This window comes from Nannobrachium achirus (assembly GCF_963921795.1).
Source record: "Nannobrachium achirus genome assembly, chromosome: 4".
NCBI classification, from domain to species: domain Eukaryota; kingdom Metazoa; phylum Chordata; class Actinopteri; order Myctophiformes; family Myctophidae; genus Nannobrachium; species Nannobrachium achirus.
In genome coordinates this window covers 12,485,019-12,500,977 of record NC_137813.1, presented here as the reverse complement: position 1 = coordinate 12,500,977, position 15,959 = coordinate 12,485,019, and the positions used below count along the sequence as shown (strand labels likewise).

General features: G+C 42.7%; 1 protein-coding gene across 1 annotated transcript in view; it reads right to left on the bottom strand.

Moving 5' to 3' along the window:
- tmem104 (transmembrane protein 104) overlaps nt 1-15,959 on the bottom strand; it is a 135,522-nt gene that overhangs the window by 90,550 nt on the left and 29,013 nt on the right. The window contains exon 7 of the mRNA XM_080723583.1: nt 9,607-9,706. Within this exon, the coding sequence (XP_080579709.1) occupies nt 9,607-9,706 (100 nt within the window). The remainder of the gene's footprint in view (nt 1-9,606; nt 9,707-15,959) is intronic.

Sequence of the window (15,959 nt, the reverse complement as noted above, 5' to 3'; positions counted from 1 at the left end):
CACACACTGCACATCATTTCAGAGCTCATATCTTTGAACGGGTAAGGACTAGTAGCTATAATTAAGGCCCTTCCAACGTGGGCCCTAGTAACTCAGTCCCACTCCCCCCCCTCTTGTGACGCCCCTGATGCCAAGTCTATATCTTCAGGTGTAAGGAAGTGGGGCGAAATTAGTATTGTTTTGTTTTCTGTCGTTTCTTGCCACCGCGGAGATGTGAAGATGGCAGTCAGACAGACAAAAAAAAAAGCATTTCCCCCACTTGATTTTGCAAGATCGGAAACGGGATGAAAAGACGCCGGGAACGATGGGGACGACGTCGACGCGGCCGGCTGCATCTGGCATCTCTACCGGGATGGTGGGAGAATTAATGAGCGTCACTCAAAAGCCATCACAAGACAGCGCCGTGCGCCGCCGGTGGCACAAAGTGTGACACGGCGTGCCGGAGAGAGCGCCGGTGGAATCATTAGGCGCCTGCCTGAGCCACCTGCAGGCTGACTCTTAAGACGTTTAGGCCTACAATTATTTCATGCTTTAACTATTTAAAAAATAACAGATATACAAGCTCACAGCACGGCACCGAGTGCCGCGTTGTGAGCTTGTAGATCTGCTATTTTTGAAAAATCGTGAAAATGTGTGCAAGTCATAGACTCCGGTCAAAAAAATATTCTAAAAGTGTCTTCTAAATCCTTCTAAGGTTTTTTTGAAAAACCTACGTTTCTATGTCAGTGGTTCTCAAACATTTTCATGTGAAGGACCCCCAAAAAGATATGTATTTGTCCACGGACACCCATCTCAAAACATTTAGTTCCAGGGACCCCCAGAAGTAAGATTTTAGTTACAAATGTTCGCTTTGAAAATACACATATTCCAAGATTTGCAAAAAAAATTACGCCTTTAAAAAAAATAGCAGATCTACAAGCTTGCAAGGCGGCACTCAGTGCCGTGCTAAGAGCTTGTATATCTGCTATTAATAGCTAAAGTATAAAATAAGTCCAGGACTTAAGGGTTTAACCCATTTAGGCCAACGATTATTGAATGCTTTAACTATTGAAAAATAGCAGATATACAAGCTCACAGCGCGGCACCGAGTGCCGCGCTGCGAGCTTGTAGATCTGCTATTTTTGAAAAAGTCGTGAAAATGTGTGCAAATCTTTGAATACAATGTATTTTTAAAGCCAACGTTTGTAACTCAAATTTCTCTTCTGGGTGGTCCCTGGAACTAAATATTTTGAGATGGGGGTCCGTGGCCAAATACATGTCATTTTAACATGAAAAGGTTTGAGAACCACTGACATAGTAGTCTCTCAAGAACAGACTAACTGAGCTCCAGTTAAGTGAAAAGGACGTTTTCTTTGACGATGGCTGTAGCCAGATTGCTGACATGGAAACATAGGTTTTTAAAAAAAACGTATAAGGATTCAAAAGACACTTATAGAATCGGGTCAAAATTCTAATTTCCACGATTTTTCAAAAATAGCAGATCTACAAGCTCACACACTCTGTGCCGCGCTGTGAGCTTGTATATCTGCTATTTTTTAATAGTTAAAGCATAAAATAATGATACACGAATTGTGTACCCGTTCTAAATGGGTTAAGGGAGAAGAGCGTCTCTTTCAAGTGTCGATTCATCTTGGAGCGCTGGCATGGTGGCATGCGGCGGAGGTTTTTGATCCTAATGAGGCTTTCTTTTTTCTTTGGTTCAATGACTGCTCTCGTGCGCCGTGCCGCCTCCGTGTCGCGGGGAAACCTTGTTATGTTCAGTGACGTTTGCTTTGTCAGCGAATGGAAAACAACATGTGTTCCAATGGAATCATAAGGGATATTTCACTTATCACTAATCTAACGCGGTTCAAATGGAGTTTGAAGTTACAGGGTATGTATAAGAAGGGGGCGTGTCTGATAAAATCAATATCACATATCTAAATACTGAATAGAGCAACTTAAAAACTGTCTGGGGTTCTTCTCACAAAAGCCAGAGTAGACGATAAAATGAGCCATTTTCTAACGTGAAATATCCCTTTAACCTAACCTAAGCCAGAGGCAAGCTTAACCACCTTCAACCTGGCCTCTCCATTTTGGCCATGTATTATAGGCGCAGAACGGATATTTAATAAGACAGCGGTCTTCAACAGGGGGTCCGGGACCCCTAGGGGGTCCTCAGAGTTAATATAGGGGGGCCTCAAAATCTTTGTGTAATAGAAACGTATTTCTCCTTTTTTATATTAACCACTTGAACCCTCGCGTCCATATTCTAAGAACTTTAGCCAAAAATAGCAGATCTACAAGCTCTGCGAGGCGTTGTGAGCTTGTAGATCGGCTATTTTTGGCAAAGAGGTTTTGTGTAGAGGGGAAAAAGAGCAGACTAAGTACAGAGCAAAAGGTCAAGTTTATTAAGTATTGAAGGTTCAAGTGGTTAAATATCTGAAAACACAAATTGACATGAATCCAAAATAGTATTTTGAAAATACACTGATGATCGCGCTGTCAAACAATGAAACTATGGAATCTCTGAAAGGTTGTGGGGGTCCCTGCTTCGTCTCTCTCTGAAATAAGGGGTCCTTGGCCTGAAACCATTGAAGACCCCTGTATTAAGACAAAGTAGCCGTAATGTCCAGAAAAAAAGAAACATACAAAGTTAAAACACGGAGACACAAGGTTTCTACCCGACAGAGTTGATATGAGAAGAGGTGGAAATGTAATTTTAATGTCCTATTGTGGCATGCTCACTCACCTCTGCTACCATCTAAAAAAGACTCTTTTTTATGGATGCCCATAAAGTCACCCTACACAAGCCCTCATGGCTCGTTGAGCACCCCAGGGTGATGTTAGACAAGATCATTGAGCTAAAATGGGGGACTAAATGGTTCATTTTATTGGAGGGTGTTCAGCACTCCACTACAATTACAACTTGAGAACTTTAGTTTACAACTCGAGGTACAGATTTAGATTATTATTACAGTACACAGATTAACCTGCAATTATTTGAGATCTGTAGTTACAAGATACAGATTTACATTATTATTAAGGAAAACATATTAACCAAGTAAGCTCAGCAATTCTTAAACACAGTAGCAGATATAGAAGCTACACAAAGCCCCAGAACACAATGGGTCTGGTATTCGGATGCCAATTACGTACTTATAATATAATGTACATACTTGATACAGTCTCTTTTTCACTCTCTATCAAATGTCTTTGCCAAAAAAATAGCCGATCTACAAGCTCACAACGTGTCACGTTGCCACACGTTGTGAGCTTGTAGATCTGCTATTTTTTTGGCAAATGTTCCGCCCCAGGATAATGGATTTTGATTATCGCGATGATATCGTAAATCGCGATTTCTTTTGTCACAATAATCGTGATATGAAATGTTCATATCGTTCCATCCCTAATTGTGGGCTCGCCTATAAGGCGAGCACACTTTAGATATTGTCATTGTGGGCTCGCCTAAAGGCGAGCACACTTTAGATATTGTCATTATTTATTTATTCCTAGATCAAGTTCTCCTCAATACTTTGGCACCTTTCAACTCCTACATACTTAGTGAGAAAATGAAAATAAAAACATCAATGTGTTCAGCTTACAGTGGCGACGTGTGCTATTACTTTTTACAGCAATCGGCCAAATGGTGGCGCTGTAGGAAGCCTTCGAAAGTGCGAACTTTGAACAGGTATAGCTCATGCTGTGTTATACATACAGCCATGAAACCTGTATACACTTATGCGTCTCCTCATGCCGAACAACTTTTACCCTCTAACTTTTGACCTCTGACCTTTAGGTCTCCCACAATTCGGAATAATATGAAAAACAGTAAAAATCTATCTCCTCCTGGGATTTTTGAGTTAAGCGCACAAAACTTTTTTCACATAAACTTTGGACCAATACGGTCAGATTGATCAACCAGATTTTTTTTAAAGTGAAACATTATTTTTTAATAATTCACTCAATATTGCAGTTTTATGCCAATAATTCTTTTGCCTCTAAATCATACATACAAAGTCACACGTTCATGGCATTTGGCAAAGATGTAGAAGGTTAGTCAAAATATCACTGAAACCAATCTTATTCCAATTGGCCAAAGGGGGGCGCTATACGAAGCGTTTGAAAATTCAAACTTCAAACGGGCATAAGTCTTGACTCGTTTCGTTTGAAGACATGCAACTTGTTACACGCGTGCTTTGACTCAAGCGGAAGACATCTGTGTCGTTGTTAAGTAAGCTCCGCCCTTAGATTTTCCGCCATTTTGAGCAGTTTGTAAAACGCGTAAACCCGCTTTTATTCTGAAATTTTCGCGTCACGTGCACAAAACTTTTTTTACGTGAACTTTGGACCGATATCTAAAGATCTGTCAGATCGGATTTCTTTAAAATTGAAACATGCTTTTTTAAATAATTCAATGAATATTGCATTTTTATGCAAATTATTCTTCTGCCTCTAAATCATACATACAAAGTAGCATGTTCATGGCATTTGGCAAAGATGTGTAGAGTGTTATTCCAAATATCACTAAAACCAATCATACCCCAATTGGCCAAAGGGGGGCGCTATATCATTTTGAGCAGTTTGTGAAACGCTTAAAACCGTTTTTATTCTAGGATTTCTTTTTAGCAATTTGCATGAAATATTCTACACACAATCTAAGGACCTTTATCTAATATGCCTATGAAGTGCACACACACAAAAAATATAATAATAATTATAAATATAGCTGCAAGCAGCGATAAAGTGGCCAAGGCTAAAAACACCTCAAATCATGAACACAGCCTGCAATGTGCGTGAAATCTTGCAAGCACATTCCCAATAGGTCAAGGAACAGATACCACCCTTCTCACATTGGCCTGTTATAGCGCCACCAGCGGGTCAACTTTTGCACAACACATTTTTGGAACAAAATGGACCAATCTTTGACGTCAGTAACGTCAAAGAGAGCACTGCCTGCGATCTTGACATTTTGTACTTTTATAGCCATTGTTTTCTGGCTTGAAGCGAGCCCACAATTGTTTCGAAGGAACAATATTTTCTAGTTATTTATTTATCTAGTACAGGGGTGCCCAACCTTTTTTGACCCAAGGTCTACTTTGAAAATGTGCCACCTAGCTGAGGGCTACCAGCCCAAAATGTACCGTAACACCCATTCAATATACATGTAAAAAACAGAAAATATTAATAGATATTATAACATTGTACTCACTGTACTGTACTGTAATCATACTGTATAGTAGGAATTGTAATTGAATGAAACGATTGCAACTTCTCACATTGGGCATACAGACAGCATGACCATTTATTGCACACTCTGCATATTATGCACTGACAACACAGTTTAGTTTTTTTTTTTTTTCTTCTTTTTTTATAGTTTTTTTTTATAGTTTTTTTATAGTTTTTTTTTGTCCTTTATTCCATGTCAGTCTCTCTACCTTAGTGGGAAACCTGGCACTGGGAAGAGGAGGCTAGCTTGTCAAAGTCAGGGTTGTATGAGCTGGTTGCAAGTTTTAGGCAGGCCACAAGGTGCTCATCTGTCATTGTGGCTCTGTACTTTGACTTGATGAACTTCATGTGAGAAAAAGCAGACTCACACAGGTAGGTTGATCCAAATTCAAATGGGTCTGAGCGGCTTTGGAGCGAGGAATTTCCTCCGCTCCATTCCTCCGCTCCGCTCCGCTCCAAGCCGACCCTATTGGGGCCGCGCGCCGCATGTTTCCAACAAAACAGAGCCGTGCGCAGTAGCCTACTAGTGCAGTGAAGCCTTGTTGGCACCGCGGAGATGGAGAGGAGAACAGACAGAGAATTCCCTTTATCACGATTTCACTCATCCACACACGTAGGCTATGTTTATAATACATAGCCTACCTTGTGTCAGTTAAGTTATATATCACCAGCCAGTCAACGGATACGAATTCAAGTGAGACTGATTGAAAAACACACGCCACGACTCGCCTCCGTCTCTCGGTTGTGGTGATTAATCAATAACCAGCTGGATTTAATATTGCCCGTCTTATTAAAAAATACAATGCCTTAGATTAGATGGCGTCTTTTGTAACAGTGAACGCAGGTCTCCATCAAGCCGAGGCTCACGTAACGTTACCGCAGGCATTTGTGTTGGGAACACTTGTTGTGCAAAGCAAAGGAGAAAGTGTTTCGCATATGGTAGCAAAATCCTTTTTTTATTTTGGCTGGTGACTCTGATTGACGACCCTGAGCGGAGCGTGGAGCGAGCGCGGAGCGAGAAATGCGAAAATCAACGTGAGCGACGGAGCGGCGGGGAGCGGAGCGGTGCGGTGGCCGACCAGAGCGATGAGCGAGCGGGACAAGAGCCCTCTGGAGCGCGGAGCGGCTTTAGTTGCCGCTCCACTCCGCTCACATGCTCTGCTACACGTTGAGTTGAGTTCAGTCAACATCATCCACTCGCTCGGAGTCGTTTCACTGAAACGCCCGATGTATGTCCTCCCCCCCCCCCCCCCCCCCCGAATTAATAAATTATTTCTTTGAAATCATCTCGCGGTCCACTGGTAACCAGCCCGCGATCTACCGGTCGACCGCGATCGACTGGTTGGGCACCCCTGATCTAGTAAGTTCTCCTCAATACTTTGGCACCTTTCTACTCCTACATACTTAGTGAGAAAATGAAAATAAAAACATCAATGTGTTCAGCCTACAGTGGCGACGTGTGCTATTATTTTTTATAGCAATCGGCCAAATGGTGGCGCTGTAGGAAGCCTTCGAAAGTGCGAACTTTGAACAGGTATAGCTCATGCTGTGTTTTAGGTACAGCCATGAAACCTGTATACACGTATGCGTCTCCTCATGCCGAACAACTTTTACCCTCTAACTTTTGACCTCTGACCTTTAGGTCTCCCACAATTCGGAATTATATGAAAAACAGTAAAAATCTATCTCCTCCTGGGATTTTCGCGTCAAGTGCACAAAACTTTTTTCACATGAACTTTGGACCAATACGGTCAGATTGATCAACCAGATTTTTTTTAAAGTGAAATATAATTTTTTAATAATTTTATCAATATTGCGGTTTTATGCAAATTATTCTTCGGCCTCTAAATCATACATGCAAAGTTACACGTTCATGGCATTTGGCAAAGATGTGGAGGGTTAGTCAAAGTATCACTGAAACCAATTTTATTCCAATTGGCCAAAGGGGGGCGCTATACGAAGCGTCTGAAAATTCAAACTTCAAACGGGCATAAGTCATGACTTGTTTCGTTTGAAGACATGCAACTTGTTACACGCGTGCTTTGACTCAAGCGGAAGACATCTGTGTCGTTGTTAAGTAAGCTCCGCCCTTCGATTTTCCGCCAATTTGAGCAGTTTGTAAAACGCGTAAACCCGCTTTTATTCTGGAATTTTCGCGTCACGTGCACAAAACTTTTTTTACGTGAACTTTGGACCGATATCTAAAGATCTGTCAGATCGGATTTCTTTAACATTGAAACATGCTTTTTTAAATAATTCAAACAATATTGCATTTTTATGCAAATTATTCTTCTGCCTCTAAAACATACATGCAAAGTCACATTTTCATGACAAAATAGTGTAGAGGGTTAGTTCAAATATCACTGAAACCAATCTTACCCCAAATGGCCAAAGGGGGGCGCTATATAATTTTGAGCAGTTTGTAAAACGCTTAAACCCGTTTTTATTCTAGGATTTTTTTTGCATGAAACATTCTACACGCAATCTAAGGACCTTTATCTAACATGCCTATGAAGTGCACACAAAAAAATTATAAAATAATAATAATAAATATAGCTGCAAGCAGCGATAAAGTGTCCAAAGCCAAAAACACCTCAAATCATGAACACAGCCTGGGATGTGCGTGAAATCTTGCAAGCACATTCCCAATAGGTCAAGGAACAGATACCAACCTTCTCACATTGGCCTGTTATAGCGCCACCAGCGGGTCAACTTTTGCACAACACATTTTTGGAACAAAATGGACCAATCTTTGACGTCAGTAACGTCAAAGAGAGCACTGCCTGCGATCTTGACATTTTGTGCTTTTATAGCCATTGTTTTCTGGCTTGAAGCGAGCCCACAATTGTTTCGAAGGAACAATATTTTTCTAGTTACATTGTGGTGTTGCTACTTTTTTACTCGAGTGAATCAAGGGTACCTCTTTCTCCCGCCACTTAAAATGAACTAGCTCATTCACACCCCGTCTGCCCAACTGAGCCTGCAATAAAGAAGCTGTCCGCCGGCCAAGTCCACAGGGACGCTATAACGCCAGCAGTGGTGCCGGCATGGGGTCAGGAAACGCTTTATTGTCCCTCGCTGGACGCGTCTCAGAAGCGCGCGGGGGGAAGACAGCCAAACGTACGGAGGACGAGTCCGGGGACGCTGGGGAGGAACGGGGAGAGGGAGAGGAGGTCCTGCTGTGTGTCCTGCCAAAACCCTGCTTACCCCACGTAGACCGGGAACGGGAATCTTTATCCATTATTTTAAGCTTAACAATTAAAAAATAGCAGATATACAAGCTCACAGCGCGGCAGTAGATCTGCTATTTTTGAAAAATCGTGATTTTCTATAAATGTCTTCTAAATGGTGGTTCTCAAACTTTTTCATGTCAAGGACCCCCAAAATTACATGTATTTGGCCGCGGCTCCACCATCTCAAAATGTGTTGTTCCAGGGACACCCCCATCTCAAAATATGTTGTTCCAGGGACCACCCAGAAACAAAAAAGAAAGAAAGAAATATTTAAATGTTCGATTATAAAAAGATTTTTCAAAAATAGCAGATCTACAAGCTCGTAGAACTTGTAGATCTGCTATTTTTCAATAGTTAATGCATTAAATAATTCTAGGCCTAAATTGGTTACATAGGAGGAAGGAGGGAGGAGGACTGGGCCAAGGAATGAAGGTCGAAGGGAACTTGAAGCCCGATTCGATACGTGGTGGCGGCGCAGGGGGCCGGGAATAGCCTGAACCTACAAGCTCACAACGCTGTGCGTCTGCGGCGCGTTTGTGAGCGTTTGTACGTCATCGCAAGGTGGGGGGCACAAATTAGGCTTGATGCAGCAGAAAAAAAAGGTACATAAATACATTTTTAACTCTTTTACCGCGATGTATGTTAACGTTCGCCCCATTCAGGCGGTTTACTGTTGCCAAAACTAGCAGCCGTTTATTCGTTCTTTACCTTGTTTGAGCACTGTAAGCTGATGAGGGGTCGCACGGGTGTATACAGTAAAAAAAAAAAAAAAACAGCTCCCGTAACGCTGCTCTCAAATCTCCACCACACATAAACAACAATGGATGGCTAAATCACTTCCTGGCTGTTTTATATGGACCTGATCTAGAATATGCATTTCTATGTGCTGAGCTACGGGGGAGCAAAGTGACAATTCCAGCCTCATTCATTGCCCCCTGCAGTCAGTTTGACTCAATTACAGCTATAATTGTGCATTTAAAATAATTTTGTTTGGAAATATGCATAGATAATTTTCTATAACATCGCAAAGGTAAGCTACTTTTAAGCTACTTTGATGGCAGTAGCACAAATGAATAAATAATAAATAAGGCAGTAAAAGAGTTAAAATTTGCAGCTCTAATTTTAATCACTAGAACATGTCAAGGATGGGTGAGTTCTCTCTTACCAGGCCACTTCAGTGAGTGAAATGGGCACAGCTGCAGCGTAGATGGCCAGGTCTCCGTACAGGTACACGATGATGCAGATGTAGAACATGTTCACGCCAACTGCAAGACACAATGCAATCATTACATTCACACTGTGGTCTGGAACCGGGCCTTTTTTGTGAAATGACATTTTTTTTTTATCTGGACAAGTGAATTTTGTGCCTGGACAAGTGAGTGGGAGATGTACTTGTCCAAAGGACAAATGCCTCAAAAAGTTAACGTCAAACCCATCATTTCTGGTTCCAAAGCACTTCCTATAAGTGTATTTTAGCGGGAGTGTAGGGGGCAGGCAGTGTCTCAGCAGGTAGAGTGGCCAGCATGAAATGGGAAGGCTCCTGGTTCTAACCCCTGGCTGTTAGATCATTTGTTCTAATTTATGGAATTTCTTAAGAGTTTTCATGTATTTATGAAATTATTTTGAAAAATCATATTTATTTTATTTTTGGGGATTCATTAGATTTTTTTTTTCTTTTTTTTTAATGTTTTAACATTCACTCGTGACCCATAAAAATTTGTCCAGGACCCACTAAAACTACTAACTGTTTGGTAAACAGTGACTTAGGGGACACCAACTACTAGGCTTCAAGTGGGAGGCACATCATCTTCTCCACAGCTCCGTTTCATCTGGTTGCTCCGTCACTATCTGGGTCAACAGCACTGTGTCCCGCCCAGCTGCGAGTATTAATCACACTAATTAAAAGTATTCGCTTGGTGATGGTGATGCCCTGTACCTTCCACGCCCACCAGCTCTTCAAGAGGCATACCGGTCTGGTGGGTGATTTTTTATTCTGGCTTTTGATAGGATTTCAATCCAAAGAACTTGTGTGATTTTGATACACGTGATATTGTTGACGCAAATTACAAAATCGAAGGGAGAACAGTCGTCAACGTCAGCAAGTGTGGTTACGTTTTGTGTGATTCCGAGGTGTTTTGAGAGGTGCCAGACTTCAATGGCAATCATGAATATGCCAATATACTCTATATACCACCACCTGTAGTACTGGTTCTAAGGGTCCTCAGTCATTAGAGCAGTGGTTCTCAAAGTGGGGTCTGACTCCGGGGCCCCTCAGTGGTCCTTGAAAAGGTCCCAGGGGATCCCCAGCTAAATGAGAAATGATGGTTAGGAATCCATGTTCCCTGTGTACAATCTCAGAATCTTTTAATATTTTGACCCGATTCTAAGTGTCTTCTAAATTAGTTTTTTTTTAAAAACCTATGTTTCTGTCAGTGGTGTTCAAACATTTTCATGTGAAGGAGCCCTAAAATGATATGTATTCGGCCACGGACCCCCCATCTCAAAATATTCAGTTCCAGGTGACCCCCAGGTCCCCCACTCGGTGCCGCGCTGTGAGCTGGTATATCTGCTATTTTTCAATAGCTAAAGATCTTTATATTTCCGCCCCCCCCCCCTCTCTCTGCCCGCACGGCGCTCTGAGCTCAGGCCCCTCCCCCCCCCCCCCTGGCTCGCCAGCCTCAGCCCAGGGATTGAGAGCTTTCAGCGGGATGACAGATCCCCGCCTTGCCCTGGCCAATGCCATCCATCATGCGCCTCGGGGTCTCAGAAGGCGGTTCCACCATCCGTCCGTCCGTCCGTCCGTCCGCCCGTCCGTCCGTCCGCCCGACCCCCTGCCCATTCATTACTGCCAGGGAAATGAGAGCGGCGAGTCCATTAACCCATTTAGAACGGGTACACATTATTGTGTATCATTATTTTATGCTTTAACCAGTGAAAAATAGCAGACATACAAGCTCACAGCGCGGCACCGAGTGCCGCGCTGCGAGCTTGTAGATCTGCTATTTTTGAAAAATCGTGAAAATTAGAATTTTGACCCGATTCTATAAGCGTCTTTTGAATCCTTCTAAGATTTTTTTGAAAAACCCATGTTTCTATGTCAGCAATCTGGCCAGCCATCGTCAAAGAAAAGGTCCTTTTCACTTAACTGGAGCTCAGTTAGTCTGTTCTTGAGAGACTACCATGTCAATGGTTCTCAAACCTTTTCATGTGAAGGACCCCCAAACTGATATTTATTTGGCCACGGACGCCCATCTCAAATTTCATTTAGTTCCAGGGACCACCGAGATGCAAAATTTGAGTTACAAATGTTCGCTTTGAAACTACATATATTCAAAGATTTGCACAGATTTTCACGACTTAAAAAAAAATAGCAGATCTACAAGCTCGCAGCGCGGCACTCGGTGCCGCGCTGTGAGCTTGTATATCTGCTATTTTTCACTGGTTAAAGCATTCAATAATTCTAGGCCTAAATGGGTTAAAAAGAAATAAAAAGGTGATGGGTTTATGGTTTTCATAGGGCAGATGGGTTTATCTTATATGAATAAATGGCTGAGGGGTGGACGACACCAGCTGCGGCTGGATCTGCGTCAGACCGCGGGGGTGGACAAAATGATGCGGTACGCGATAAATATCTGGTCGACAGTACGGAGGAGTAGCGATGCCGTTTGCCTTTTAAAAGGGCAAGGACACTTTGCCACAATGCAACTAAAAATGAGTCAGCTCCACTGTTTAGAAATGTGATCGTTCAAAATGTGCACCTCATGGACTTACGTTGTACATTGAAAAAGCTCTCAAAGTCATTATGTAAGCATGCTGTAAACAAACTAATAAGCTAATTCTGACAATGTATAGGTTACAAGTGTCGGTGGTCAGCATCCCTTTGGCGGTTTTATAAATGTCTTTTGTAAGTACATTTGCCCTTAACACATGGGAAGCCAAGGTTTCTAACATTTCTAGCTGCTGCTGCTGCCGTCGTTCACTTACGCTTTAATTTTGAAGAGCCTCGGAGGCTTCGATTGAGGAGGATAATCCATTTGTTTACAAACGCTCGCGAAACTAAAATCCAAACAGGGGCCGACCATCACGGTAAAGTGTCACCGTGAAAACAGGCAGATCTCTGCTTCCCTGGCGTTCTTTGCACCTTATTCATAGATAAAGCTGTTTTTATGTTTCAGCATAGAATAGAAATCAATGCAGCCTAGACCATCCATTTTGTCTCTCTGCGAGCCACGTTATGACGTATGGACCAGGGTCTTTCACGGACAACACAACATGCGCGCAGCAGCACGCTGCACAGAGTGCTAAATTTAGCCTAAGACGTCTACAGGAGTCTTAAAAGGTAAGCTGGGAAGGCTGCCAACTCACCTGAAAGACAGGTGGGGACGTCTTATCTGGTTACCATGGTTACCAGGTAAGCAGAACCTACTGTAGCGGCTGGTGAACAAAAACACTACATATCCCATCATGCAACGCGGCCGCCTGCATCACTCAGCCTCCGTTTTCCATTGACTCCTATTCTAAGTTGAAACATAAAAACGGCTTTATCTACAAATGAGGTACAAATAACGCCGAGGAGGCCGTGATCCCCTCGTTTTCACGGCGACACTAAGCCGTGATGGTCGGCCGCGGATAGGATTTTAGTTTCGCGACCGTTTGTAAACAAACAGACGGCCATTTTAGAATCGTCAGATTACACACACGTGCACACCCACGTGGCGCCCGGTGCTCTTTATAATACAGGCCAGTCAGTGGTGGCACTCCCTTTCCTAACCACTAGATGGGGCTGGCATCCATTATGTTAACCCTTTGTCTCGTTCCTGAACGAGACAACTCCTTTTGGCACAGCGACCTCCAGTGGCCTTATCTCGTTACTGAACGAGTTTGGCCCCTTGGGTGTTAAATAGGTATGGTAAGTCAGGATACACATTTTATCCAATCAGGAGCGAGAACTGACACAGGACACAGATTAAACAGGTGCAATTTGAAGAGATGACACAAAGAAATAAAGCAGACAAAATTGATACTGGAACACTATAAGCAAGAAGCTTAACTCATTGAGTGCCAATCCCGAAATAGTTCGGCTTTATTTGCGGGTACCAGAGTGCCGATCCCGAACTAGTTCGGCTTAAAAAAAAAAAAAAAAAAAAATTAAATCCGTCAGCTGTTTACACGGCCCGCGAGAGCGGCGCGCCGCCGATATTTACCATCCAATCCAATGCAATCCAGGATCTTTAGAGCTCATTTTCTCTGTTTTTTCTCCCATGCATGAGGTGTGCAAGGTTTAATCATGGCTAAATGGCCGAAAATAGGGCTTCTAAAATGCTTGGTAGCCAATAGCTAACTTCAAGCTAACTTCATCCTCTTCCTGTACATGCACAAAGGAAAGTGTTCAGGCAAGTCATGGCTGCAGGGCTTTGTGCATATACCAGCACTGTCTAAGTAGAATTCTCTGGTCATTGGGCGCCCTCTAGTGGTGAAAAGGTGGCACTCAAAGAGAATTCTACTTAGACAGTAATAGATTTTTTTACTGGTTTAGCTATGATCTTAGATTACTATCTCTATGCATGTGATGTACCTCATGTTTCCTTGCTTACTTACAAGCTACAAAGAAGCTGCAAGGATAGGGAGGCCGCTCTCAAGTATATAGAACAGTGGTTCTCAACCTTTTCAGGCCCCCGACCCCCAAAATAATCATATTTTAACTGGGGAGGCATTACATGTTGTATAACATGGTTCTGTTGTGAAAATAGCAGATCTATATGCACACAACATCTTGCGTTGCGAGGCGTTGTGAGCATGTAGATCGGCTATTTTCACAATTTCTGCCTCTAATATTTGACAATTTGGCCAGTGTTTGTCATTTTAGAGGTATTAAAATGTCCTTAACTCATTTGCTGCCATGCCCGAGGAACCCGAGAATTTCCCGTTTTTGAAAAAAAAAGAAAAAAAAATGACCCCAAAAAATGTAGTAGGCATGATAGCAATCGCGAAATTGCATGTTTAACCCCCATAGCAACCCCATCTTTCAAACATGGCAGCCATCTTTGTTTACATTTTAGGAAAACATAATGGCTGCTATCTTATGAATGCCTGAACGGATTTCCATTCGGATTTTTTTGTTTGAAAGCTGTGAGCAATGTGGACACACGTGGTGCATTATCTAGGCATGGGTGTGCATGATCCGTGCACTATGAATTATATGGAAGTCTATGGAGACAGGGGCATATGAGAGTACGAGGGTATTGTTAAATGTCAGCAAATGAGTTAAATTGTCACTTTAGATATGTGCAGATACCCTCTATACACTTAAACTTTATGTTGGTTTGTTTACTGTTGAGTGACAAAACAACGTTGCACATTAAGTTAATCATCTGAGGACCGCCCCCAAAATAATTCCGGTTCACCCCTGGGAGGTCCCGACCCACAGGTTGAGAACCACTGGTATAGTGCACCTTTTAACTAAAGAAAATCTTTGGTTTAACCCAAAGATATCACGTCACGCTACGATGGTTTAAGAAAGTAATCAATGGTTTCTGCCCTAGTTCTCTCTCTCTCTCTCTCTCCCCCTACCCCCCACACCACCATAATGTGTGCACCTGGCCCTGTTGCGGTGCGAGCAAATTAAGCGGGCCTCTTGCGGCGGCGGTGCAGGGCTGTCAGTGAGCGATAGCGGGGGTGAGGATGCCGCGTGACCGAGATGATGATACCGGGGCCTGCCAGCCACTGTAACTAATGCCTCCCCATTACACCCCGTGTCCACGGCCTCAAACTGCTGCAAAACGCCTCTTCACCCCATAAGGAGCTCGCAGCTCGCCCCATGTGGTCGGCCACCAGTGGCGTAAAAGGTCCTTTACTTAACCCATTTAGGCCTAGAATTATTGAATGCTTTAACTATTGAAAAATAGCAGATATACAAGCTCACAGCGCGGCACCGAGTGCCGCGCTGCGAGCTTATAGATCTGCTATTTTTGAAAAAGTCGTGAAAATGTGTGCAAATCTTTGAATCTATGTATTTTCGAACGTTTGTAACTCGAATTTTGCTTCTGGGTGGTCCCTGGAACTAAATATTTTGAAATGGGGGTCCATGGCCAAATAAATATCATTTTGGGGGTCCTTCACATGAAAAGGTTTGAGCACCACTGACATAGTAGTCTCTCAAGAACAGACTAACTGAGCTCCAGTTAAGTGAAAAGGACCTTTTCTTTGACGATGGCTGGCCAGATTGCTGACATAGAAACATAGGTTTTTTCCAAAAATCTTAGAAGGATTCAAAAGACACTTATAGAATCGGGTCAAAATTCAAATTTTCAAGATTTTTCAAAAATAGCAGATCTACAAGCTCGCAGCGCGGCACTCGGTGCCGCGCTGTGAGCTTGTATATCTGCTATTTTTTTATATTTAAAACATAAAATATTGCGTCATAATGTGTTCAGGCCTAAATGGGTTAAAGGTAAAAGTATCGATACTGCAATGTAGAAATACTCTGTTACAATGGTAATATATAGTAAGTCCGGAATT